Below are 27927 nucleotides of genomic sequence, written 5' to 3' on the forward strand. Positions count from 1 at the left end.
TTCGGCGAGAAGACCGATAAAGCGCTTCTATTACTAAACTTTATTGCGTGTGTTTGTTACTATAGTTACTAGACACTTTGAAAAGTAGCGAACATTCAATTTCGTTTTGCAAAAAATGGCATGTGCATTTCTCTGTACTTCGTACCCAGGTAACTATTAAAACATAACTATTCAAATAAGCTTTTTATAATAATTTTTTACAAAAGAGTTTCCTTCGTTTGAGTTTTTTTCCTTCATTTCAATTGGTAATTTTAACAGCACCAATGGGAATTTAGTGCTCTATAGGTTTTCAATCAAAACAGTTTCTCTCTCCCCCCTCCCACCCTCTCTTTTTTCCACAACTCATTATAAGGTTTAAACTGTTTCATTTTCTCCAAAACAATTACTCAAACAGAAAGAGTTTTATTAATGATATCGTGCAAGATTTTTTCTTTTTCCCTTTTTAAAGTTTTTGTCGTCTGGCGATAAATCTATATCGATATGCAGGCTTCAAACGTAGATAATAGATATAATAGCCGAATGTTCGCATTCTATTTTTGATTGAACTAATAACGGAATTATTTTTTACACTACAATTATAAAATTGATAAAAAATAAATAAAATAACAAAAAAAAACATGCGGATAAAATAAATCCATGCTCTCGATCATACAAAAAACATGCGGATAAAATAAATCCATGCTCTCGATCATACAAAAAAAAAACAACCTCAGCATGAACCTTCGCTATCACCAAGTTTTGATTTCGTTTTAATGCAACTAAATAGTTCATTTTTCGGAAAATGATTTGCACTTCTTTTGAGCAGACGTTGTCAACGCTTTATTTTAACCAGCGATGATTTGACGCGGTTACAAACGAAAACATTTAATTCTCAATCTGCAGCTTAAGTATCCGCACTCGCCATGAGCGGTTTTTCCATAGAGTCGTAAATTGATAGTTGCTTTAACGTCAGATTGACTTTTTCTACTATTTCTGAGCCGTTTTCTTCAGCTATCGCATTTCTTCGTTGCTTTAAACGATCTGAGTTGGCAATTGATTCCCTGACTTCATCAGTTATTTCCTCCACTTTTTCTGCCATACCTTTCAAACTTTATTTGGTCGGTGAAGTAGCCAGTGCACGAGTTTTGTTTTTGAATTGTAAACAAATGTTTGGATACATAAAAAAATTTGATGGTGGCTACGCAGATGTTTTTTTAATACTTTCCACTGTAAATAAAAGAAAAGAAAAGTAAATAACGATGAAATTTCTTCTCTTTGTTAAAAAACAGGTAATTATATTTTGATCTTGCGAAGATTTATTATCTGGTATTGAATTTCATGCTGAAGATTTATCTGCTAAGTTTATCGGGGAAAGTTTAAATCGAAAATTTTTTATTTTTTTATATGTGCGTAAATTTTGAAAAACACCTTATCGTACGGAACACACAAAAAACTTTCGTTTTTATAAATTACTTTTCTCAAATTTATATCACAATTTAATTATTTATTTTATATTGGTTTAAAATTTCTTTAATATTTCCTTCATATTTATTTTCACATTTATTTCATATCTACTTCACATTTAATTTATAATTAGCTCTTTTTATCTATAATCCTTTATTTCATTTTTTATTCATGTTTTTATTAAATGTATATTTCATTCATTCTTTCAAAAAAACACTACGTAACAAATGTAATTTATAAAACCACTTGAAAGCCGTAAGCTCCAAAAACTTGATTTATTTTTCAAGAATTCTTTTCACTCTGAAAATTCCTAAAATTCCGAACATTTAAATCATTTGCATGCTCCATTAAATATTATGTTGGCAAAGTTCTTACTTTGCAGTTAAATCTTGAGTTCGGCATGCTCTTTAAAACAGCCAACCACTTGACGCAATGTTTTATTCTTATCAGCCATCTTTATTTTCTTTAACAACAAAGTATTTCTTTTTTGCAGAAGATTCTTTCATCAAAATTATCAGCAAGAGTATTTTTGCTGCTCGCAAGAAACACACGTTTTAGCAAATAACTAAAATAACAAAATTTATTCCAATAAAAATGTAAACAAAAAAATAGTTTAGGAAGGAATATTTCTTAACAAAAAACTTTCAATAAAAATGGGGCTGGGATATTCATAAACCGATTCACAATCGTAAAAGAAATCGCACAAAAAACAAATGTTCCGTACTTTCTCTTCATTTAAATCTTATGCTTTTGAACTTTTCGATTTTTTAGTCATTTTTCAACTTGCTCTAAAAGTATTTATCAAAGAAAAAAAAAAGATTTTCTGAAATTCATTTTTTTTTTCTCGTTAACTATATTTATAAACGAAAAGCAAAAAGTGATTTTTAAAAATTGTTAAAAAATTTTGCAAAACAAATAGCATTTGAAATTTTCTTGAAAAACGAAGATGACGTAATTGCTCAAAACATAGAATGACGCATTGCTCTGAATGAAGGACCTAAAATAGAGATTTTACCCGTGATTTTTCATGTGAGTTTTTAGGTAAGGTTAAAATTATTTGAGGCGGGAGAAGTTGCATTTAATTAAAGTGAGTGTGGTCATAAATTCATGTGTAACTGAGACTTTTCGTTTTGATTATTTTGAACTTCCGTAAAATTAACGTTTAATGACAATATAATAAACTTTCAAGAAAATTTTTAACATATTTTGTGTACGGCATGTTTTCCAAATAGTGTTTCACAGAAACCCAAAAAAACGTTTGACACATAAACACAAAAATGTTGCTTGTATATTGATGCAGCAGCATTAATACAAAATTTCTTCGCAAAAAAACTTTCACCACATTTTCTATTACTATAGCTATTACAAATAAATATTAACGTTAATATATAAGCTCAAAAAATACAAGCCTTAGAAACTATAAGGTTTTACCAGCGCTAATTGAAAGAAAAACAAAAACAAATAAGCTAAATAATTAACCAACTCGCCTTTTAGCAGTTTGGATCATTTGATACCCTCCCCTGTCCATGAAAACTTTTCCTAACAAACGCCATGCTCAAAAGATTACATTGTAATATTGTAAATAAGTACAACGAATGTCATTACTTTTGCATTTGATCTGATATATGGGCAAATATCGACATAAACTTTAGGAGATGCTGATGAGTGAAAACTTTGTACTGCCACGTTTTTGAGTATTTATAAAAAATTTTTCCAGATTTGATAAGATATTGGATTGTCGGTTAAACTATTGCAGGATGCTCTTCATTTCTTTGAGAGAGGGTTGCTAAAGCTATAAGTAATCAAAAAATGTGTTATTAAAAACTTATATAAATTTATGGTGATTAATTCATAAGGTATTTCTTGGGCGATTGAGCCTCATACTTGGGGTAAATTGGCGCATGGGTTGGGGCAGATCGGGTCTCAAAACAATTTTTCGCTAAGTTTGATGTAAGAGGAGTTCATTGAGTGAAAATAGTTATACATCAATGAACGATGGTTATTTCATCATAGCATTTAATATGGTTACTACATAATACTTGGTCACAGATTAATCCTGTCTTCATTTAATGGGGCTAGAAAATAGTTACTGTACAAATATTTATTAAATAGACCCTTGAGTTTTTTTTTATGCAAATCACTGAATCCACTCTGCGTTTGGAAGGCTTGCGGATCTAAGACGCTAAACATTCTCTTTCTCTGGACCTATTTATTCTCTGTTTTCAAGGCTTAGCTTTTTCAAAAGTTCTCACTTCTTATTTAAAACTAGTGAGCTAGTGCATTAAGACGAAAGCAATCAAAACTAAACAAGGCCGGTCGAACAAAATTAACGAATTAATCTTTTTTTTTTTAAATAATTACTGTAAGTGAAATTGAAATGCTTAATTATGAATTAAAATGATGTGAGATGATAAACTACTTGGTGAAAACTTAAAATTTTTGCTTTTATTTACAATTATTATATAAGTATAAATAATAGGTTGGACATAATAATTGTAGCATTGATTTTTTAATGTTATATTACAAATAGTTTCTTTTATTAACACTAAAATGATGTAAAAGTAATTGACTGGTGTGGTTTGGATTATTGTCCTGCATATAAACCCATTTGAGTGGGATATCTTACTCTGCATATGGTAACATAGTGTTTTTTAAACATTTCGAGATAAATATTTTAATCCATAGTTCCCGTCAATCTTGCAATCGTTCCTACGCCATAATATGAAAAGCAAGCCCAAATATTTATTTTACGTACTTTTTTCTAAGAAACGCTTAAGTTTAAATCTTCTTTTAACGTGACGGAAAGTTATAAAAAGAGCGGCAACAGCAGTATGTTATACTAATCTGTCTTCATACTCTCTCGATTTTCTTATTCGACCTGTTGTCTTACTTACATTTTTTTTTTTTTAAATCACTTCTGATCATCGTGGAAGAAAAACCTAATACTTCATAAATAGATTCATATCTTTTTTCCTTCTTCATTTAACTTTATGAAAAGATGTCCTTTTTCTGCACTACAAAGCTTTACCCGACGTATATTTTCTGTTTACAAAATAAATTTATTTGATTATTTTACATATTACATTACATCAGCACTAAAATTAATCTAACCTTTGATTAATACTAAACACAAGTAAACAAACGGCTAATATAAACACACTGGTAAGAAACAACAACTTTGTTATTTTAACCAAAAAATTTAATTACGCTCATACGTAAAATTTGGGACATCCACAAAGAAATTTGAACAAATGTCATCTCTGCTTTTTACTCCCACCATTCATTGTTTGTATTACTGCTATGCCTAAATTTGTTAATTTATATTCAAATTTAAAAAAGAATTATTAAAAATAACTATTTTCATTACTTTTATTATTTAGTCAGTAGTATTACTTTGTCAAAATCTGCAGGTGGGTAACTAAATGCTTGATATATTTAATAAAATTTTAATACGCCAACCAGCCTCAGGGAATGGGCTTGTCAATTCCATTTAGCCCATGACGAGTAAAGTGGAACCTAAATTGAACTCTCGAAATCAAGTGAAAACAGGATACACTATTGCCAAGCACACTAACCGTCAAAGCCGTAGAAACTAATGTTCATTTTTCGGCAGATTTTTCTGCTGCAAGTAACACGATATGTATTAGCAAATATTTGACGTCATTAGGAGAAAGACCCATAGTATGTGTCAAGCATTTCTTCCTGTTCAGGTTGAAATCCTGAAAATCAAGAAAAAAAATGTGCCGTACAATTAAGTACCATATTGCACATTTACTTTTTTTAAATGTAATACTTGTTAATAATATATATTTTTCCTTTTTTAAATACCATATTTATATATATATATATATACATATATATATATATATATATATATATATATATATATATATATATATATATATATATATATATATATATATATATATAAATACCATATTTATATATATATAAATACCATATAGCATATCTATTGTTTTTACATTCTTACATTGCATGAATTTAAATATTACCTACATAAGATGAGATCATGTAAGCTAAAATGAAATTATCAATTACCTATTGATTTATTGGGATCAATTCTTGTCTTGTTTTAAAACTGGTAAAAAAGCTTCAATAAAAGTTGGATTTAACAATATATTACAAACACTTTTTTCCATCAAGAATTTTTTATGAATCAAAAATAATTAAAAAATGAAAAAACACGTCAAAGTCAAAATATACTTCTACACTTCTAGGCATCCCAAAAACCTAAAATTGAAAGTTTTCAGAGCGATAGAGAATATGATTAACTACCCTAGAGGCCTTATGGAATAGGATTAACTTATAAACCTAATTTTTGTATTTTAAATCAAATCTATATTCAGCACATATTTGGCTACCATCTAAATACGTTTCATTGGAACAGAGAGCTGTAAATTTACTTTGAAAAAAAATGCCTCAACAAACACTCTCAATTCTTCGTGTAATCAGCGATACTGTGAACACTGACGATAATTTGAAGACCTGAATCAACCTCGATTTCTGTCTCCATGATTATAACAGTTTACAAGCACCAATAGAAAATAATCGAGTGCGTCGCTTGTTTTGAGAAAAATGCTAACAAAACCAGTAAAGTGCTATTTCTTTAATATGTGACAAGCAGGCATCGTGTCAGTTTGCTAAAAAGTAAATGTTTCCCATCCGATATATAATTCACTAACATCAGCTTCAAATAAGCAATATTTTTAAAAAAAATACGTATATTTTAAAGAAATTACACAAAATATTCTAAAAGAAAATACAATATATGAGTGTTTTACAGAATTTAATAATCCACGTAAGTTAGCTGTGTCGATTGCGTCACGAAAAAAATCAAAATTTTAAAATTTATTCAGAATTTTTTTTTTTTTTTTTCAAAAAAATATATTTTTTTTCAAAACTGAAACTTAAGATTAAAAGGACTTTACAATTTTTAATTAATGCAAAATTAATGCAGCTACCAACAGCTGCAATTATAGCTTTAATCGGAATTTTGAGCACTTATCCTTAACAATGACTCTAGCATTTCAACCCACTGCTAGGTGATGACAGTCTTAAGGACGCCAGTGTTTGTATGGTAACAATCATAGACCCTGGCCTCAATTTACGCTCAGGTTGATATATCTTGGGAGATTAAATCTGGCTTTGGCTGGAAGTTTACGGTATCAGACAGCTATCATTGCCATGTGACAGAAAGCGTCATCTTGAAAAAGATGACATCTTTTTTCCTGAATGAATCCAAAAACCATAACATGTGTTGGATGCTTAGACTTTCGGAATGATCTGATGGCATCAAAGACTTGTTAGGCATTCTTCGTGGCCGATGATCCAGCAAAAGACGAGCTAAAAACGGTTAGTTCAACAGTTGCTGGTTCATCGACAAAATATTCGTATAAGATCAACAAACTTGGAGTTTTTTTTCCTTCAGATTTATGGAAGGTTCCAGTCTGAGACCGTCAGTAAGAAGAAAATTTTGGGTTCTTGCCAATAACATTGTATCAATTTTGCATCAACTGACATTTTCTTTAGTCAACTAATGTTGCTTACACACTGAGGTCTTTCCCTTCTCACCTGATGGCGTCCTGTCTATGAGACTTTTAATGGAAACGAACGGCTTGGGTTGAATGACAACAGAAGTCTTCTTTCTTGATCTTGGCTAAATTTTGACATGTTTTTATTTTTATAAACTGTTTTTGATTTTTTAAATTGTACTCACAGGTGTTCCAACTTATTTCATCGTGTGTGGAAATGGGATTTCCGCATGAAGCAAAGGAAATATCTCTTCAAGTGGCTCTCATTATAAGGAATAATATTGTTTGGCAATAAAACTGTATATCGCTAGTTTTTAACAACAGCTTAAAAATGGAACAGTTGTTTTTTACCGGTACGCAACTATAAAAAATTGTCATTTTTGTGAAGCAAGTCAACTTTCGCGTTGATTTTATTAATCTATATACTAAATAAATATTGTGTTGTCTACTTTGGCAAAGAACTATAGTAATGTTACATATATATATATATATATATATATATATATATATATATATATATATATATATATATATATATATATATATATATATATATATATATATACATAAGCGCCGAGTCCACGGGATCAACAGCGGCCCCTGAAAATTTATAAACACAAAAATATCTATTTGCCCCGTTGATTATCCATGATCATACATTATTAGTGTTCTGCTGCAGCTGGTAGAAGCACCAGCGAGTGTGAATTGTACACTTTGACAGTCTTTTCAAGTATCAAGGCAAGTTTTCATAAAATCTGTCAAATGTTTCTGAATTCCTTCAAAGATTTTGCGCTGACGGCTTTTTTTGGCGAAGAACATTTTTGGTTTGTTTGTTACTTAAATTTAGCGTTGCTTAATTTACTGACAACCCTAATTTAAAAATTATTCGAAAATTCGTACAAATGACTTAATTATGACAAAGACAAAAATAAAACATTCTGTTCAATATGTGAAAGGAACGAAACTCACAAGGTCATTTATTCAAAGTTCAGCACAAAAGGATTTAATAATTGGAAAAAAGCCATTTAAAAATTTTGTAGCTTGAAAAATCAGCAAATCACCAGTTAAATATTACCAAAGAATCTTACAAAGATAAAGGTATAAATATATCTTCACAAATTTCGCCCTTGCACCAAAAATGTATAAAGGAATCAAAGAGAAGCTCTTGATAAAATTATTTTTAGCGTTACCTTACTCGCGAGACAAAAACTACCCCCATTCGAGGTAATTCAGATGAAGCTTCAAATTTAAGTCGGTTTTTAAAAGTTAGAGCTACAGATGTTTTGCAATTGAGTTCTTGGTTATAGAGAACGAAATATAAATCGATTTTACATGAAATAATAAACCAATTGCTTCAAATGATAGCATCTGTAATAGTCAGAGTTATTACTGCCAAGATCAAAAAAGTTAAATAATTTTCAATAATTCTTGACGAGACTTTAGACATATCTGTAATTGAACAGGTTTCATTATGTGTTCAATCGGTAGACCGTGACACAATTAAAATTAAAGAATATTTCTTAGGTTTTTACGGAATTGACAAACTGATTGTAAAACCCTTTTCAAAGTAATTTGTGATATGTTAACCACATTAGATTTACCATAAATGACTTAAGAAGGCAATGCTTTGATGGTGAGATTAATTTTTCGGGAGTTTGTAACGACTTACAAGCAAAAATAAGAGTAATCGAATCTAGAACATTATTTATACATTTTCAAGCGCATTCACTTAATCTCGCAATCCAAGACTTTATGAAGAATGCTATCGAGGTAAAATATATTCTTCAGCTTAATAGGAAGTTAATTTATTCATGAGACCATTTTGGCCCACACAATGGCCGTTGCGATACACATCACTTCCATCAATACTGAACAATTATAAGGATTTACGAAACAATTTTTTCTGAACTGTCTCATACTGAAAAAAATGGATAAGGCAGATGCATTTATTATGATGAAAATTACTAGTAGCATCCTAAAACATTTGGAAGGAGCTAATAACGTTATCCAGAGTAAAAATCTACATTTAAAAACATACACTGGTAATATTGATACATTGAAAAACAACATTTAAAACATGAGAGAAAAATTTATTTCTGTCAAGTGGGAAGATTTAAAAGAGGAATGGAAACTTCTTAGTTTAGATCAACCGAAAGAACCAAGGAAAAGAAAGCGACCAATCAGATTTGACTGTGGATTGACAGAGCCAAACATTTTCACTGCAAAAGAGTGTTATAATAAAGTCTACAAAGAAGTGATAGATGTTGTTCTAGTTGGTCAAGCATCAAGGTTTTCTTCTGACGCCCAATTCTTGTTATTAAATACCAAGTCTTTTCTAACTAACTTAAAAGTCTCACCAAAAACAATTGGTGACTTTTATAAAGATAGTGTAATTGTAGAATTAAATCAACTTAAACTGCTTGGGGACATGTTTCATGACATAATTAAAGCCAAACATTTCAAAGTAGCATCTTTCATGGATGTCTTAAATGTTTTGAAACGTCATGAAAGAAGCATGATTCATCTAACAGAGCTAAAAAAATTCGTGCACATAATTATGACAGTTTCAATAACGACATGTACTACAGAGTAATCATTTTCTATGCTAAGAAGAATGAAGACATTTTTAAGAAATACAGTGACCTAGAAGAAATTAAATCACTTTTCCATTATCAACTGTCACAATGAAGAACTGGATATTCTGGATATGGAAGACAACCATTCAAAGCAATACTTTTGCTATAGAAGTTGTTAGCTCATAAGTTAACAAAAAATACCATTTTTAATTATTCATATAGGAACGGAAATTTTTGCCTCCTAGCATTTCCGTTCGCCCCATTTTGAAAATGTATGTATGCATGGATGTATGCATGTATTTATATATGTTAATGATTAAAATAATCGTTTCATACCTTCACTGAATCTTTTATACTTAAGATATTCATGTTAAAAGACAAAAGAAAAGTGATCATAATAGTTTTTATATGATTTGTATGTGATAATTACATTTAATTATTTTTCTAAAAATCTCTTTTCTATAATTGACGTATTCGCATTGAATTTAAATCATAATCGAATTCGATAATTCAAATAGTAAAAAATTAATAATTCTGGTTTATTTTCCAGTGCAAAAAAAACCCGCCTGGATATCTCACGATGTGCATATTTTGGAATCTGCTTGCTTGAATACGATAAGAAACGCTTCGCAGAACACCCTGTCTCGCCAAACAGCAATTAAACGACAACAAACGGAAGTTTAAAAAATGCTTTTAAAATTCTTTTTCTTATTTCTCTTTTCAACAAATATTTGTTATTTATTTCACATAAAATCAGAATCGATAAAGAAAACTCGCATAAACAGGCATTTCGCCCAAAATTCGTTAAACAATAACACACGGGTGAGTAAAACTACTATTTAACAAAATCTACAACTTTTATCTACAACAATAAATGAAGAAAGAATTTTTTTATTTAAATAAATAAATTTTTGGAGTTACGCATTGCTGATTATAAATACCATTATTGAATTTTGATGTCTCTTCTTTCTAAGTATATCTGACGTTGTATGCAAATTCAATCGAGAGTTTTTCATAAATTCGTCTGAAGAAAAACGACTTTGCGCACATTTATTGTACATTCATCACACATATTTCTTTTTTTTTTTTTCAATATCAATTTTTTTGTTTTGTTTTTTCCTAGTGCGGTAATAAAAACAAAGATTGTCTAGAAAACTATATTCACAGGTAATCGTTTAATTTAACTTTTGTTGATTCTGATTAATTTTAATCCAATTCATAGAATATTCGGCCCATTCAAAGATATTCAGAAAACTTTTAATATAAGAACGTGTAAAAGCTTTTTATTGTTTTTTTATTGTTTTAAGTGGAAGCCAAGAAAGATCAATCTGCAAATGCATTTCAAAATCTTGAAACATATTTCAAAAGTCATGTTCAAAAGATCTTAAGAATTCACCAACATTTTTTATTACGCAGTAAGAACATGTGTTATTTCCATGTAATTTAGTCACCTCACCACACCTTATTCCCAGGGCTGTGGAGTCGGTAAACTTCATTTCCGACTCCGAATCCGAATCTTTGATTTTATCATGGACAGACTCCGACTCCGGTTCCCGACTCCGACTCCTTCATAAGTCATAATTTGTAACAACAAATTTACTGTAGAAAAATAATATTAGCTATTTCATCACCATGATATCCGACCACTTAGTGCTTTAAACAATATTTATTAGAAAACAATTTCTGATCAATTTTCTTCTCTGAGCTCCTGTAAATATATATGCAATAAACTCTTATACAGTTACTAATAAAATTGTGAATTTGTCATTATCATGTTTGAAGCATAATCGGTTGGACAGAAAGAACTTTCTTTTTTAAGCTCATATTCTTGAAGAATCTTTTCCACCAAGACCTGGAGAAATTCGCTGATGTGATGAGCTTGGTGTCTTTTACTGCCAATGTCTTGGTAACTACTTTATTTTTTTTTTTTAAAACAAATCTGATATTGATTGCAAAATAGTCGACCCTGTGAAGAAACACAAAACATCCCTTGAAAGATTCTTTAAGTTCTTCTTTTTTATCAGCTTCTTAATTTTTCTTTAATTTTTTAATGCTCTCTCTATCTCCAGAGAAACGCTAAGGTTGCGGGTCATTTGCCCATTCAGATCCATAAAAGCTGGTCTTGAAAATAATGATATAGGCAAACCACCCTTTGCAACTACTGTCATTGTCACAGTAACTTTGTCACTGAAAGATTTCTTGCAACTGATGTCTGCAAGGTTCTCTTTTCCCTTACTTGACTGGAGGTGATGCCAACTGGTTCATTACTTAAGATACAGTCTTTTCTTTCACTGTTTTGAATTTTTTAGAAATGAAAGTGCTGTAAATGTCTCTTTAAATTGGAAGCTCTTGTAGGAGTATTTTCATCTTTGCCTGATATCGACACTACAGCATTTGTTTTCATCTGGAGCGTTTTTCATACACTGACAAACAAAATGTTTTCCATCTTGAGTTATAGGGAATCGTTTAAGTACAGCAGACTTAGCAGGAGACTTGTTCATTTGTCAGTTATTTTCTTAATTGTGTGCCCACAATTCAAATAACAATTATTTTTCCTAAAAACAATTGTACATAATTATTACAATGTATATACATATCAATAGATATGTTACACAGCTATCCACTACGTATACCTGCATGTTAGAATTATATTTGTCCTAGAAGAAACACGTGAAAACTGCAGATGCTATGTTTAGACATCAGTGGGGTTATTTATCAAACTAGTGTAAAGCAGAACTGGCTCAGTTGCCCCTAGCAACCAATCAGATTTCAAATTTCATTTTCCAAAGAAGCTGTGAAGTTAAATGAAAGCTGGTATTTTCTTGCCAGGGGCAACTGGGCCACTTCTACTTTACACCAATTTGATAAACAACTCCCTTTGTGTTTAACGTAGAAGCTGCACTTTTTGCAGACTACACATCTACATAAGAGATTTACAGCTGAGCACAAGTGCTAAACTTACAACCAGACAAAGCAACACTTCTTCATAATATCCTACATAATCCTGAGGCTAAATTATAGTGAATAACGCAAATATTTAGAGGAATAATAAACATAGTAAAAGAGCTAACAATGTCAAACACAAATACTATAGTAGTCAGGTAGTGTTATTCCTTATGTGCTACCACTTTACAAAAGAATAATGCAAAGCTAATTGAATATTTACAGTCTTTCTGATCTGTGAAGCAGCTCTTTTGTGGTTGGTGGTGGCACGCCTAGCTTTTTACTAAGAATATGCAGCACAGTGTCAGACAGTGTAAGACGGGAGTTGGGGTATCATAAAGTTATCTTGCATAAGGCATGGTGGAAGACAACACAGGGAGGTATTTTGTGATTCTCAGTAATAAGCAGCAAAACACCCTGTTGCTTATCACTGTTTGAAATGCCTTAAACTAACATATCAAACTCCTGGTCCTCCAGTTGTTTCAAACTATTATTCCTATTATGTCTGGTTATCCTACAGCTATAAGAGCATGTTGGGACTTGCAGTTTTGTAACAATTGGAAGGCTAGAGTTTGACACTGTTGCATCGGGATAGATAAGGGCTAAAGGCCAATTGACCGGTCAGTTTGACAAATCTTTGTTTGATAATAGTTTTAAAATCATGTTCGAAGAAAAAATAAAAACTTTTTCTTAAATTTCTATTGTACTTAGTTTGTCATTGACCAATCATAACCCCTGAATTATCACTGAATTTGTGTCATTTACCGATCATTTACCTGTGATTCATTTTTAATCGGTAAACATGGATTTTAACTTACCGTTGTGATTAAAATTTAAAGCGTATTTCCAAAAGATACATTGATACTCTTGTTTTTTTTTTTTTTTTTTTGCATAATATTACTTGCTGAGAACAAAAATAATTGATTTGAAATTTAATTACGAAAATTTAGGCCTCAATCCAAAAATCCGACATGAAAATTTAAGACCCGTTTCAAAATATGTAGATACCTATGTCAATACTAATTTGATTGAAGATCATCATAGATTTTAGACTTACCGTATATTTCCCTTATTCCGAACAGTCCCTAATTACGAACAGCTTTTGCTCACTTATAGTTACATCTTTTATTTTTGTGGGATTTTTAAATGGAAAACTGATTAATAAATTGGAAGACTAGGGTAATTCCGAACAGATTTTGGAATGCACTTTTTTTTGCCAAAGTTAGCGTTTTTACGTGCAAGTAATTAACAACAATATTTAACAATAGTATTTTAGTGACATTAACTTTAAAACTAATAAAGGCTTTTAACCATTTTATTGAATTTCTAAACGTCTTGTTTATCTTAACGTTTGTTAATAAAGAAAAAAAAATGTCAAAGTTGAAAAAAAATGAAGATCCCGAAAGAAAAATTAAACTCTGTTTGAGGCTATCAATAATAAGATGTCATTTTTTTTTTAAACTTATTACAAAAAAATAAAGGAAAACAGGATATAATTAATAGATAATGCACACTCTGCACCAACACAATGTTAGACCCTTACATTAAAAGAAAAGTATTTTTAAATTTTAAAAATCTTTTTACCTAACTCTAATCTAGAGGTCTGCGCTGGTATAAATTATCTGCTTTTTTAAATTGAATGTCATTTTTTGGGATTTGACATGTACGTTCGGAATTAGGAACTTGTGTTCCTAATTCCAAACGAAAACTTTACTTTTTAAATTTAAAAACTAGCAATATTTTTATAATAAATATACTTGTTGCTTTACATGGTTCGATTCAGTTTAGGTTCCAGTCTATTTATTTTAAAAAGTTAGTATGAAAATCAAAAAGCAAGCCGAGTTATTCAACTTTAAGTGCAATTTTGTTCGGAATTAGGGAAATCTACGCTAATCTTTAAGTAATGAGATATTGTTAAAATCTGTTATTTTTATGGTCCACAAATTACCTGTTCAAAAGAAATCTGACAGTGGCGCTACTCGACTTTCTCCCCCCCCCCCCCCCCTATTTTTATGATTGATTCTAATAGAGAATTTTATGCTGATTAAGAATCGTATAAAAACATGGGTCTCAAAATCAATGGAAAGTGCTCTAATCTGAAGTTGAAAGTACAAAAATAAACGACAAATCTCTAATATTCGCCATCTTGAAAAAACTAATTCTACGGTTGGTTTTATTTTCAAAAGCAAAAAATGCCAGCCCGGTTTTTACAACAAAAAAAAATTTTTTTAGGTTTAATATGAACGGCTAAGTTCCCTCGAGTATACACTTTTTTTTTTTTTTTAAAATAGGAAAGTAGTACTTAAATCTTAAGAAACTATTAGTATTTAGTTACTTTTCGATAAGAAACATATTTTATTAAGGTTCGAGGAACATCTCCTAATTTGTGTTCTGTTCAGGGACAAACCTTAGGATTATATGACAGTGATGGAATTCAAGCTATTTTAGCTGACAATAAAACGTGATAACATGTTTTCAAAGTTCATTTTATGTACTTTTTCTCACTTTCGATAATTAAGCAACTTTTACTACTTTTTAGTATTAGAGTTGAAAAAATGTACTCTTAAAATAAGAAACTTTCTAGTACAAGCTCATTTGCTTCGTTTCTTATGTGCAATCGGACAGAAAAACTAGCTATAAAGCGTGTTACTCTTGCGAAACATGATTCCTTTTTATGAATTTTAAATTTATAAGAGATTTTATGACAATTCTCAGATAATATTAAATCTTTAATAATAAAGAAAGAGTAATTGAAAAGACAAACTTCCTTCGAATAATAAAAATAGAATTCCTTATGTTCTTTGCAAAAATGTTTTTAGTGAATGTAAGTGGCTATGAAAATAGCCGTTTTTTTGATTTACCCAGTCCTCGGCATGAATTATAATGCTAGTAACGTTTAATGCACACAGTAAGCTTTCGAGGAAGTCAAACAGGATACGCTGCCACAACCTGATCCCAAAAATGAAAAAAACGATGTTCGGGGAATCTCTGCATCCACATAAATTCAGACAAATAGTCAGCTATCATTTCACGGTTAGTTGGTCCCATCATTGATTTGATTTTTGCTTTCGCTCGACACCACATAGCTTCTACATGATTTGTTGTCACGCCAGTCAGAGGTTCTACAAAGTTTCGAGTGTGGTTGACAGTGCCATGTAAATATGCAGGAGCTTGCAAATCATTATAAGCTGCCCACATATCACTCCAGACAATAGAGCCAGGAAGTATCCATTGATTTATGATTGGAATCAATGTTGCAGAGTCGCGATTTTGGACGGGAATTAAAAAGCCTTTTTTAGTAGCAGGTTCATATCCGCCAAATATCCACTGCTGTGGGATTACTCTACCAACGTGATACTTCCTTTGACAGAAAACAGATTCATCTATTTCAACAATGCACCCTGGACCACCTATTGGATCAGGGTTATTGATGAAATATGAGACACAAATATCTCTGCAAAATTGATTCCAATCAACAATGGTGTCATCGCTTCCTATGTTAAGCTCTTGCCTTATATCGCTAATTGATAATCCCCGACTCTTACCTGCACTTCTACCCCAAACGTAAGTTAATCCTAATATTTGCCAAAGTTGTAGGTGGGATTTCTCAAAAAAGCTGCCTTTTCTTATGCTGAAGGTTCTTTTGCACCGCTTAACTTGACATCTCCAAATGAACTGATCGATTGATCCATTCTTCACTTGCTGTGTGCAGGCCACGTTACATACACTACAACGCATACTTTCGGCGAGTAAACCATAAGTTCTGCACCAGTGGATTGTAGCTTCAATGTTGTATTTGAATTTTGCTCCTATTTCTGTTAAGGAAAGAGAGTCAAATTCGTTTATTGTTGGTCTTCGAAGGGCCATGATATTAAGATAAATAAACTTACTAGACAGTTAGTACTGAAACATTCCTTTTTATATGACAGTTACAATGAAAATAATTTTTCACGGGGGGTTAACTTAAAGTATTAGAAAAAAAATCAACAGTTTGAAATAAGTACATTTTTAATGCAAAAAGTTTAGTAATGCTAAATTTATTTTAGTATATAACCAATAAAAGATTTTTCAACTTATTTGATAAAAATTTTAAAAGATATTCTAGACAACAAAGTAATGATCCCAGCTAAACCAAATTTGCGTGATAAATTTAAATGTCAATGAATTCTCAAAACGTTCCATAATTAGAAGTTTTTGTTATGAATATAAAAACCAGGTTGTTAGTACTTTTAAAAGATAACTTTTAAAACAAAAAAAATCATTTTTCAAGATGGCGAATATTAGAGATTTGTCGTATATTTTTGTACTTTCAACTTCAGATTAGAGCACTTTCCATTGATTTTGAGACCCATGTTTTTATACGATTCTTAATCAGCATAAAGTTCTCTATCAGAATCAATCATAAAAATAGGGGAGGGGGGGAGAAAGTCGAGTAGCGCCTCTGACAGTTTCAAGCTCTCAGTTTCGATTTCCTCGAAATGAAGAAAAAAAAAAAAAAGATAAAAACTAATTCCAAATGCTGAATGTCACAAAAGACAATAAATTGTGAGTTGCAATTACCATTTAATTTTGAAAAAGAAAATAAAGGAGGTATTTTACTAAACGGTTACCATCCATTGGGCAAAACATACCGCTTAATCAAACCCCACCCATCTTGACATAAAACAAATCTTGCTCCTTTCTATTCTTAATATTTTCCTCAAGACAAAAATATCAATCTTTTGGGAAAATGACTGATTTTGGCTGAGAATAAAGAAAAGTATGTGTGACAGGTGTGTATTATGATTCATATAACCATTCATTTGTGATAACAATTTTATTAAATTGGGTTTCCATGTTTTTTTTATCAAAATCAATAATAGTTTATACTTTAAAACTTATGGTGCGAAACATAGCTTTTCAATAGATTGTTAGAACTGATAAGAATCAATGTTATGGTCAATTTAGATGAAATAAATTTATTTCATGTCACTTACAATTTTAATACAATAAAGGGCAATATACAGGGGATCACTGAGCAATATTAAGATTGTAAAATAGATTTTGAAAGTTGTTCAAAATCATTATTTGCATTCATTTAAAGTATTGAAATATATTTTCATATTCATAAATAATAAAGTTAAATACGATAAATAGTGAAGTATAAAATTTAATTTAATACTTGAATATAAGTTTTCTGTAGCTTCACTATTAATTTTGATTTTTGATAAAAGGACCCCAACCTGTATATATGAAATATTTAACCTATAGATATAATATTTACACAGTAGGAAGTCCTGTTGTATAGTTAGTGATAGTTTTGCTAAAAATCATTTTGAGTTTATTTCAAATTATTAAAGAACTTAGAAGATTTTGTAATATGTGTCTGAGCTTTGAAATATATTTATAGAATTTGAAGTTTATTTCTGGAAAATGAGGAAAATATGGGGTTTTTAGAGTATAAATAATTTTGAAATATTTCCTACTACATGTGCAGACTGACCTTTCTTAGCTTCCATATGGTAGACATAATCTATGAGACTGGCAAGTCTCTTTACTAAGATGTGATGTTATTAACACTGATGATTATTCTTTTTATGCTCTTCGTTTCAGGCATTTATTGCACAAACAGAAACATGCAAATAAATTTATTAACCGAGGTTTGAACATAAGTAGTGAGAAAAAATTTATACAGGAAGTTTTAAAGGTAAATTTGTTCTTGTCTTTTTTTCTATTGCTGTTCCCTCTTGCTTTTCTTTCTATTGCTGTTCTCTCTTGCTTTTGAGGTTTAACTCAACAATGGTTTAAGTTTCAATATTCATTATATTTACATGTAGTGTACTTCTTATGCAGTTTAGAGGTTATGTAATACAAAATAGCACCAGCTTTCCTAAAATTATATTTAAAATAAAGTGAAAAACTAATTTTACACTTATGTAAAAGGTCATTGAAGTCTTTACAAATTACAAAGTTAGATTTCAAGTCTACAAATGTAGGTGTTATGTAATTTAAAAAAATTTTAAAATATATGAAATGACAAATAGAATATTTTACAAAATAGCACAAAAAGAGATATGGAACATAAGATATTCTAGGAGACCTGAGGTTCCACAGAACACAGGTTGAAGAACACTGCTCTAGAAGCTAGAGTTTTAAAAACTTCTAAGTTCTCAACTTTATTTTAAGTTTTTAACTATTACTTCTAAACTATACAATATTTATAGTATATTACATTTAACATAAAAACTCTGAACTTTTAATTTTATTTAAAAATGAGCATTAAACTTAACTAAAAGGTTAAAATTAATTAAATTTAGTTTAAATTTAATAGGTTAAAATTAATTGAAAGTTTAAATTAAAATTGAACATTAAGCTTATTAAAAATGTTCCATTCCTAAGTAAATCTGTTTCCTAGTAAAATTTATGTTAAAAAAATCTCAAATAAAAACCTGAGGCAAAACAAATAAGATTTTGGAAACTAGTATTAAAATAAAAATTAACATTCTTCAACACACACTCTCTAGCAATTTGGCTTTAAAGGCAGCAATAAAAATTGAGAGAACAACAAAAGCAAATATAAAATGTTGAATGTATTAAATTATATTTGAAATAACTTTTTAAACATGTAATGATATGAAGATAATGATGGCAAGAAAATGGCTATTTGCATCATCTCATCAAACTGAAGCTTTTATTTGATTTTGCATGATTCAGATTATGCTTGATGACAATGCAGATACATTTCGAAATATCAATGAAGATGACATACGCTTTTCAAAAGACCTTATTAACACTCATAAAAAAGCAGCTTGGATAAAGCACCATGGAGAAAACAATTTTCATTCTTCTGCACTTCACAAACACAAGAAAAAGCATAAAAGGTATTTTTATGCTAATATTCCTGCTGTTGGTATTTTTGAATTTAATTTAAATATATTGAATTTCTTGTTAAAATGACAATTTAACATATAGTTTTAGTAAAATGACTAACTCAAAAATGCATTTATTTTATAAGTTGTTTTCAATAATCATAAAGCAATCATTTTTTTTAAATCTGTGTGTGTTCATTGGACTGGTTATTTCTAATGATAATTTTTTGTCAATTTTTAGTAATAGTAATAATAATAATAATAATAATAATAATAATAATAATAATAATAATAATAATAATAATAATAATAATAATAATAATAATAATAATAATAATAATAATAATAATAATAATAATAATAATAATAATAATGATAATAATAATAATAATAATAATGATAATAATAATAATAATAATAATAATAATAATAATAATAATAATAATAATAATAATAATAATAATAATAATAATAATAATAATAATAATAATAATAATAATAATAATAATGATAATAACAATAATAATAATAATAATAATAATAATAATAATAATAATAATAATAATAATAATAATAATAATAATAATAATAATAATAATAATAATAATAATAATAATAATAATAATAATAATAATAATAATAACAATAACAATAACAATAACAATAACAATAACAATAATAATAATAATAGTAATAATAATAATAATAATAATAATAATAATAATAATAGTAATAATAATAATAATAATAATAATAATAATAATAATAATAATAATAATAATAATAATAATAATAATAATAATAATAATAATAATAATAATAATAATAATAATAATAATAATAATAATGATAATAACAATAATAATAATAATAGTAATAATAATAATAATAATAATAGTAATAATAATAATAATAATAATAATAATAATAATAATAATAATAATAATAATAATAATAATAATAATAATAATAATAATAATAATAATAATAATAATAATAATAATAATAATAATAATTAGGATGATAATATAAAAAATAAAAACATTTTTGTTATATAACAGGCTTTTTTTTTCAATTTTGCTATATATTGATTGATTATTATCTTATCATTTTTTGTGTTTCTTACAATTGTTTTTTGCTCTTTAGTCAACCAAAAAATCATCTTGTAAATGAGCACTCAAGTAATCTTCTTTTAAATGATCACTCAAAATATTTTCAACCTATTCTACCTGAGTCAACAAATCTTGTTTCCAAAAAATCATCAATTTTTGATGTGGCAAAAAACAGCATACATCAAAAGATATCTCCTCAAACAAAAAATAGAGTTGAGAATATGCAAAATGAAAATGATGTAAAAATTGAAAATGAAGAGAAATTTCAAACAAACAAGATGCACAGTAATACAATAAAGAAGGAAAAAAGTTCAGTTAAAACCAGTAAACAAGAACTAATTGTTCACACTTATAGTTCCAACATTTCTGTAGGAAAAGTAGACAAACCAATATATAGCACTACAGAGAAAACTAACTTTCAAAATCACCATTCTGTTCAAGCTAATGCATCAAAGGATAATTTTCAAATAAGTAACAGTTTTTTTAACAAATCAAAACATATTGATGAACCTTCGCCTCATCAAAAAATAGCGATATCATATGCGATCGGTGATCAAAAATCAAAAAATGGCTCTGGACTATACCAAAATGTTAATCCTCTTTCTAATTTAGTTCAAAACTTAAATATTAACAATGATGATGATGATGACGATGAGGATGACGATGAGGATGAAAACCATAAAAGAAATTCAGTTGAAAAATGTAAGCATGATCAAATCAATGCAGAAAAAAAACACAATAAAATTGGCTACAAAAAAGATTCTATTACTAGTTGCAAAGAAAATCTGAACAATAAAACTACATGTATATCCCTTCTTAAATGTGATTCTATGACTGAAAATTTGAGAAGAAAAAATGTCTCTGCATTAAATGCTACATCTGAGTTTTCAGTTAGCAGTTTAGTTAACAAAAAAAGGAACATCTCAGGCTTGGTGTTAGATAGCAGCATTACAGACCTTCATTTTGAAAGTGAAAGCGACGCTCTAGCTGAAAAAAGAAACAAACTTGGGAAAAAATTATACATGAAAAAAACAACTAAAGAGGACAGAAAAAAGATGAGTTCCTACAATAATAAAATAGTAAAATCTAAAAATTATGCTGAAAATCCAGAAAAAAGTTTATCCGAAGATCTTCTAAGTATTGATGAGCAAATTGTAGCTTTAGAGTCTGGCTGGGATTTAGAAGATGGAATGAATTCATCAAAAGAGGAAGAGAAATCTGGAGATGGAAGCGGTGAAAATGAAAACATGTTTTACTCAAATGACTTTTATAAAGAATTTGACCAAGTTGTTCAAAATAACACAGATGGAGTTAGAGAGAATCTAAGCAACATAAAAGCCAGGCAGTTAGTTAATGTAAATCTCAAAGGCAACAGAAAAATACTTTTGAATAATAGTTCACATAAAAATAACAGTGAGGATAGAGAACTATCTGAACAAAGCTTCAGACTAAACCAGATTGATATAAATAGAAAAAAAATGCGAAAAAGTAAAAACAAAAAGTTTCTTTTAAACAGAAATGATAATAAAAAACTCAATTCACAAGAACTTTATGATAAGCTGGAAACTACAAAAAATCTGCAAGTAAATTGGAATGATTATGTTAACAGTGCCCAGCAAAGCATAGTTTATCAAGGAGTTGGAAAATTTCAAAATTCTTACAACCCAAATTCTCCTATTAATCCTGTATCATTGCCACAAGAAAGTTCTCTTCCGCAGATAATGTATCAAGCATTACCAGCAACTAATTATTTGGCTTATAGATTCCAGGAACCCGTTATGCCATTAGGTGTGACTTCGTACCCTACTCCACATTATAAATATCCAACAGTGAGTTATGGGCCCTCAAACTCAATTCCAACTCCCAAAAAGGTACATATGATGCAAAGATTTTTTTATAGAGTAAATATTTTCTTATTTTTCAAGTCCTAATAAGATTTTCAAATGTCCTTGGGTGCATTTTTCTAATTTTGTAAAGACTTGTTTCTTCTGAACTTATGAATCAGTAAAACTCTGCATTTTATTTAAATTTTTTCACAAAGATTTTTAATTGAGCTGTTTAAGATTTTGACCTGTGCTTTATTTCAAAGTTTAAAAAATCATTTTCATTTAGTGTTGCAGTTCTCTGCATTTGAATAGAATATTTGTAAATCAACTTTATATATTTATAAATAACAACAAAACAAAAACGAGTACAAGAGGAATTTTTTTAAACAGATTTGTTTTATAAATTTGTTAAAGTTTGATTTAGGTTCCAGACTGGGCCATCACTGTACCTGATGGTAAAATAAAAGCATCTCGTGTATGCAAACCTGGTCCTATGAAGCCTGCTATCGGAGGGAAACCTAATTGTTTGATTATTGGTGATTCCATCGCTCTTGGGTAAGTGTATAATGATGGAAGGATTTTGTTTGTTCTTGTTCTTATTGTTTTGTTAAGAAATGCCATATTTTTATTCTCATATTTCTTTGAATTTGATCTTTGACTACCATTTTAAATACTGGGATGTATAATATTTAAGTACTGGAATGTATAATATTTTTTAAATAATAAATATTTAGATACAGCTACTCTGTAGCCACTGCTTTAAAAAATCATTGTCAGGTGCAACTTACACCATCATCAAAAGCTGGAGTGGCACTCGATTCCTCTTATGGTCTACAATGTCTCGATATGTTTTTAGCGACAAGCGATTTAACGCCGACTTATTACGATGTTATTGTTTTTAATTTTGGATTGCACGATATTGATTATCTTGAAAAATATCCAGAGGTTTGTTGTTTGTTACAGGATTTTTTTGTGCGGAGTTTTGAAATGAAGAGAGATTTTGTATGTTCTGAGAAAAAGAAGTGTCGAGAATATTGTTTCCAAGAACTTACAAAAAATATTGCGTTTTTTTTCTGGCATATTCCTCTTACTTAATGTTTGGTAAAGCTAAAATTATTTTTCTACTTCTCCATTAAAGTTATTGTCTTTTACAAATTTTGTAAGATTGTAGAGTTAATTAAAAATGGCTGTACTTAACCGCGAAATTTTACTTTGGTAGATAAAGAAAAATTCAAATCTAACTGGCTAAGAACATATGCATTGAAATATATTTGAATTTTTATTAAATAACAATTAAAGAACTAATAATGAAAAGTTTCGTATAAAACTGATACTTAGGAACATAGCAGCATAGAGCGGTATACTCATAATCTTCGAAAAATTAAAGAAAAACTTCTCGCTACTGGAGCATCATTAGCGTTCGTACTTTCTACTCCTGTTTCATTTAATAAAAAGAAAGACGATCTTCTCAAGACCTACAACCATGCCGCAAAACTGTAAGTGCCGGGGACGTTTATGACTGCTGTGGTTGCCCATAACTTGTTTTATTATACAAACAGTTTTTTTACAAGTGTCCAAAGCATCCTACGCACAAATTTACTATTCATGAAAGTATAATTCATGTCACGAATTATGTATTTTTTCAAAGTTTTATTTTTTTGCATGGAAGTTTTTGTAAAAAAACCTTGAAAATATTATCTCATAATCCGGACTATAAACCTGTCTGTCATACATATTACACTTAGTGAGCAAGCTTTCTGACATTTAGAACTTTTTAGATCGATTTGCATGTATTAAGCATATTAATCAATATATACGGCAACGAAAATGTAAACACAATCAACATGAACTTTTTCGTCACTGATCTCTATAATAACTGGATAGCGTAACTCCGAGCAAAACTTCTAATTTTTTGACGCAAAAATCTCCATATTGGAAAGCCCCAAAAATTTAAATCCCGTAAGCTTTAAGTTCTGTTTTTCGACAAATCGCTTCAAATACACAGTATCAGTTTTCAGCGTTCTGGGGCTTTCCAACATGGCGATTTTGGCTTTAATTTTGATATTAGAGATGCGCTATTCAGTTATTATAGAGATAAGTGTTTTTCGTTTTTATTTTTTTGTTGCATTTTTATTACTACTGTATATTTTTTTTTACCTATTCGTTAGAATCATGGAAGAGAAGCCACGGGTATTAACAGTTAATCTTCATAAGTTAGTTACAAAGCAATGCGGTCATGCTCCGTTTGAAAATTGCTTCATGATGAAGAAGCCACACGACGTTGTAAGTTTTTAATATAGAAGTCACCAACCAAATTTTAAACTTATCAATTTTGCCCTTATAGGATTGTAAAGATATAAAAAAGACATAGTCATGATTAAATAATAAAAAATAATCATAAATAATGATCATAAACAAATAACTTTAAACAAGCGACAGCTTCAGTAATTTGCAAAAAAATATTCATTTTAAAACAAAATATAAAACTGACTATAAATACGTTTCGTATTATTGAAAAATTATTTCTTTTAGCACTACGGTGTTACAGGAACGATAATATTAGGAAAAAGAATTGCGTTCGCTATTAAATATTTGTTGGATAAGAGGAAAGATTCAAATCACGGTAAACGAATAAATTTAAATGTTTTCGCTCTTTGAGTTTTAGTGAAAAAGAATAAATAAAGTATTTAAATATTATGTTTAGGGAAAATGCCGGTACCGAAACACATTGTTGATTTGTCAATAAACGCTACTGCATGCCCCATACAAGGCGACCAATGCCCTGCTCGCATGACCTGTACCGCCAATATTGTTTCAAGATCTGGCAACGCGTGTTGCTCTTTGATGCACGCTGTAGATTGTGAAGATTCTTGGCACTGCTGTCCGAAAGGCACAGTATGTCATCCAGGGTGTTCCGATCTTAAATGCTCTTGTATCAAATAAGTTATTTAAGTTATTTAAATGGTGTAACAAATGTGTGTGCATTTGTATGTGTATATATGCATGTGTATGTATATATATGTATATATACGTATATATACGTATATATATATATATATATATATATATATATATATATATATATATATATATATATATATGTATATATATATATATATATATATATATATATATATATATATATATATATATATATATATATATATATATATATGTATATATATATATATATATATATATATATGTATATATATATATATATATATATATATATATATATATATATATATATATATATATATATATATATATATATATATATATATATGAACGTTTGCATACGTTCATATATATATATGAACGTATGCAAACGAGTTTAAAGTATGAGTTTAATCAAATAAACATAGGAATATGTCTTTTTAATTTTTAACTGTAAATACAGTTGTAAATAGGATTTCATGTACATATTTAAAGATTTTATATTATAAAAATAAATAGCAAATGTTATAATTATTTTTTTTTATGTTTTTTGATCTATATTTTGAAGTAATATCTTAACACACAATACTTCTGAAGAAGTATTCTTTCTTTCTTGATATTTTATTGATGCCAGATACAAAGCTAAAATTAACGACCACGAAAAACCAAACACACTTGTAAACAAAAATAAATTTCGAGCGCCGTAAGATTCGTACAAACTTCCGCCTATTTTACTCCCTAGAATCATTGAAATTCCAGAACTCAATGAAGAAGTGATACCAAACATAGTTGAAAGAATATTTTTAGGAGCTATAGTTTTTAGATGTTCGGATTTAACTGATAAAAACAAAGACAGACTGCAACCGTGTAGAACGAGTTGGAGGGGGATGATTAACCAAGGATTCTTTAAGTAAGAAAACGCTAAAAAGCGACACGACATTAGTAGGTTTGAAAACAGCATTGCATTAAATGTTCCGCGGAGGACTCTTATAATCCAGGATGTAAAAAATAAAGCAACTACTCCAGAGCTTGATCCGGTTGCTACTGTTAATCCGATGATGATACTCGGAGACTTTAACTGTTGTTTTAGAAAAAGAAAAAAGTAATTAAGGTAAACACTATACATGATGCTACTAACCAACACCGTCAATAGAAACAGAATCACATCAAGCTTCTTTATCGTTTTCCACAAATCCGCTTTTATATTTCCTACTACTTGTTTGGTAGGCACCTGAACCCCTCTATATAGATATTGTGAGCTGATGCATCCGCAAAGTAGAAATCCAACGGAAACGATGTAGACAGCAAGGTAACATGACACGTTGGTTTTGGGGAAAGCCTCCAAAACTTTCCCCGATATCGTGGTTGCGCTTCCAAAGCCTATTGCAACAAAAAGAAATTGCCTGCCGAAGTTCGCTTTTCTTGTTGACATTTTTGTTTTTTCAATAACTGCTGCATCGACGAAAGTAAAAATGCTTCCTCCGAAAAACGAGCCCAAGAATAACAAGATGGACATTATGTAAGTCAGTTGCGTCGAAGATACATAGTCATTCCGTTTTCCTGTTTGGATCGTGTAGGTTTTGTTGGTTTTAAAAGGACACTGATTTAATTCTTTCATTCCCACTTTAGCGCTTATAAAAGGGGTGGCCACATTAATTGCTCCCGAAACAACACACAAGATTATTAGTATAGTTTTATATGCACGGGTTCTATCAGCTACTAGCCCCCAAAATAAGTTGCCTGTCGTTATACCTACATAAGAAAATGATAAAACGGTACCGGTCTGTTCAACGCTCAAGCCAACACTTGTTAGAAATATTGCGATGTATGGTAAAACCGACGATCGTTCTGCTCCAAGGAAGAAATATGTAGCTTTTGCAGGCACCATTTCTTTATCAACTAAATACCATTTCGCTTCTTTTGAAATATTTGGATCATCCTCAGTGATCTTCTGATGTTTAGATTTATCTTCTAAAAGAATTTGCTCGGCCATTACTCAGCCATATATGTAAAAACAAAATTCTTTTTTCAATACAGGATATTCTTTTTCGATAAATTACAAAACCATCATTGACTGAGTTTGTACAACAAGAAACAACGCACATGTTGTATCATGTTACATTTGTATTTAACGGAGTGTTAACAATCTTTGTTAAAATTTTAATTTCAACTTTTATTTGTATAAGCATTTATCTGATGCCAAGTAAAGTTGCACCAAATTAAAAGTTGGTGAGTTTTTAAGAACACAAAATCGTATAAACAGAATATTTGAAAACGGAAAAAAAAAAGAAAAAAGGTAATTGCGTACAACGAAGAAAACACATCTTAAGTTAGTCTTGAATTTAAATATTTAGCCTTAACTTAACTGCAAGTCTAACATTTTTAGAGTCAACAATCTTAATTATCATTTCTGCTCGTTTATGATGACGAGATAAAATGATTTATCAGTTAAAAACCGAATTTTAAAGTTCTATTTAAACTTGCATTTTAACTTCGGTGCAAGTTTTTCACGTTCATTATAAAACGAACGTTTATCGCGTTCATTTTAAAACGAAAGTTTATCGCGTTCATTTTTATAAACTTCGCTGAAGGATATTTTTTTTGAGTAAAAAATAAAAAACTAATGGAGATTTAAAAACTTTAAGTTGGGTTTGGTTTCGGTAAACGGTTATTTCGGTTATGGTCAA

At 29.3% G+C, this 27927-nt stretch overlaps 3 protein-coding genes and 1 long non-coding RNA gene across 17 annotated transcripts; 1 reads left to right on the forward strand and 3 right to left on the reverse strand.

The window, feature by feature from the left end:
- Positions 1–514: 514 nt before the first annotated feature.
- On the reverse strand, positions 515–10127 carry LOC149889095 (uncharacterized). Of its 12 annotated transcripts, XR_016452736.1 has the most exons (7): positions 5503–6275; positions 4837–5162; positions 4659–4747; positions 4338–4485; positions 2168–3235; positions 1819–2008; positions 515–1206 (listed from the first exon to the last, which is right to left on the reverse strand). It is a non-coding gene; the product is annotated as an uncharacterized LOC149889095 (long non-coding RNA). The 12 variants fall into 12 exon arrangements; XR_016452732.1 differs by adding an exon at positions 9908–10127 and having other exon boundaries at positions 2931–4747; positions 5503–6104; XR_016452738.1 differs by lacking the exon at positions 4338–4485 and having other exon boundaries at positions 2931–3235; positions 5019–5162.
- LOC145188862 (uncharacterized) lies at positions 1160–25310 on the forward strand. Of its 3 annotated transcripts, XM_090088185.1 has the most exons (12): positions 1160–1268; positions 10122–10393; positions 10695–10738; positions 18107–18200; positions 19208–19374; positions 20509–22345; positions 22725–22855; positions 23035–23245; positions 23639–23796; positions 24469–24583; positions 24833–24923; positions 25005–25310. In XM_090088185.1, exons 2-12 carry the CDS (start codon positions 10259–10261, stop codon positions 25241–25243), a joined length of 3222 nt encoding a protein of 1073 aa, XP_089944311.1. In that variant the 5' UTR covers positions 1160–1268; positions 10122–10258; the 3' UTR covers positions 25244–25310. The 3 variants fall into 3 exon arrangements, 2 of the variants coding, with proteins under 2 accessions (XP_089944311.1, XP_089944312.1); XR_016452723.1 differs by lacking the exon at positions 23639–23796 and having other exon boundaries at positions 25005–25126; XM_090088186.1 differs by lacking the exons at positions 1160–1268; positions 10122–10393; positions 10695–10738 and adding an exon at positions 16549–17286.
- On the reverse strand, positions 15363–16420 carry LOC149889096 (uncharacterized). Its single transcript, XM_090088189.1, has one exon. The coding sequence runs from the start codon at positions 16379–16381 to the stop codon at positions 15440–15442; it is 942 nt and encodes a 313-aa protein (XP_089944315.1). The 5' UTR covers positions 16382–16420; the 3' UTR covers positions 15363–15439.
- Positions 25311–25659: 349 nt separating the features above from the next.
- Positions 25660–27430, reverse strand: LOC145188863 (uncharacterized). Its single transcript, XM_080065363.2, has one exon. The coding sequence runs from the start codon at positions 27231–27233 to the stop codon at positions 25782–25784; it is 1452 nt and encodes a 483-aa protein (XP_079921489.2). The 5' UTR covers positions 27234–27430; the 3' UTR covers positions 25660–25781.
- Positions 27431–27927: the final 497 nt, after the last annotated feature.

Source organism: Hydra viridissima, unplaced genomic scaffold (genome assembly GCF_058129835.1).
Source record: "Hydra viridissima isolate aposymbiotic clone 2 unplaced genomic scaffold, HvirCarnegie_v1 scaffold_5, whole genome shotgun sequence".
In the NCBI taxonomy this organism is placed as follows: Eukaryota; Metazoa; Cnidaria; class Hydrozoa; order Anthoathecata; family Hydridae; genus Hydra; species Hydra viridissima.

Coding starts and splice junctions, on each gene's coding strand:
- LOC149889096 (XM_090088189.1), bottom strand. CDS start 16,381: ATGGCCCTTCGAAGACCAACAATAAACGAATTTGACTCTCTTTCCTTA.
- LOC145188863 (XM_080065363.2), bottom strand. CDS start 27,233: ATGGCCGAGCAAATTCTTTTAGAAGATAAATCTAAACATCAGAAGATC.
- LOC145188862 (XM_090088185.1), top strand. CDS start 10,259: ATGCTTTTAAAATTCTTTTTCTTATTTCTCTTTTCAACAAATATTTGT. Junction 10,394..10,694: donor CGTTAAACAATAACACACGG/GTGAGTAAAACT, acceptor GTTTTTTCCTAG/TGCGGTAATAAAAACAAAGA. Junction 24,584..24,832: donor TGAAGAAGCCACACGACGTT/GTAAGTTTTTAA, acceptor TATTTCTTTTAG/CACTACGGTGTTACAGGAAC.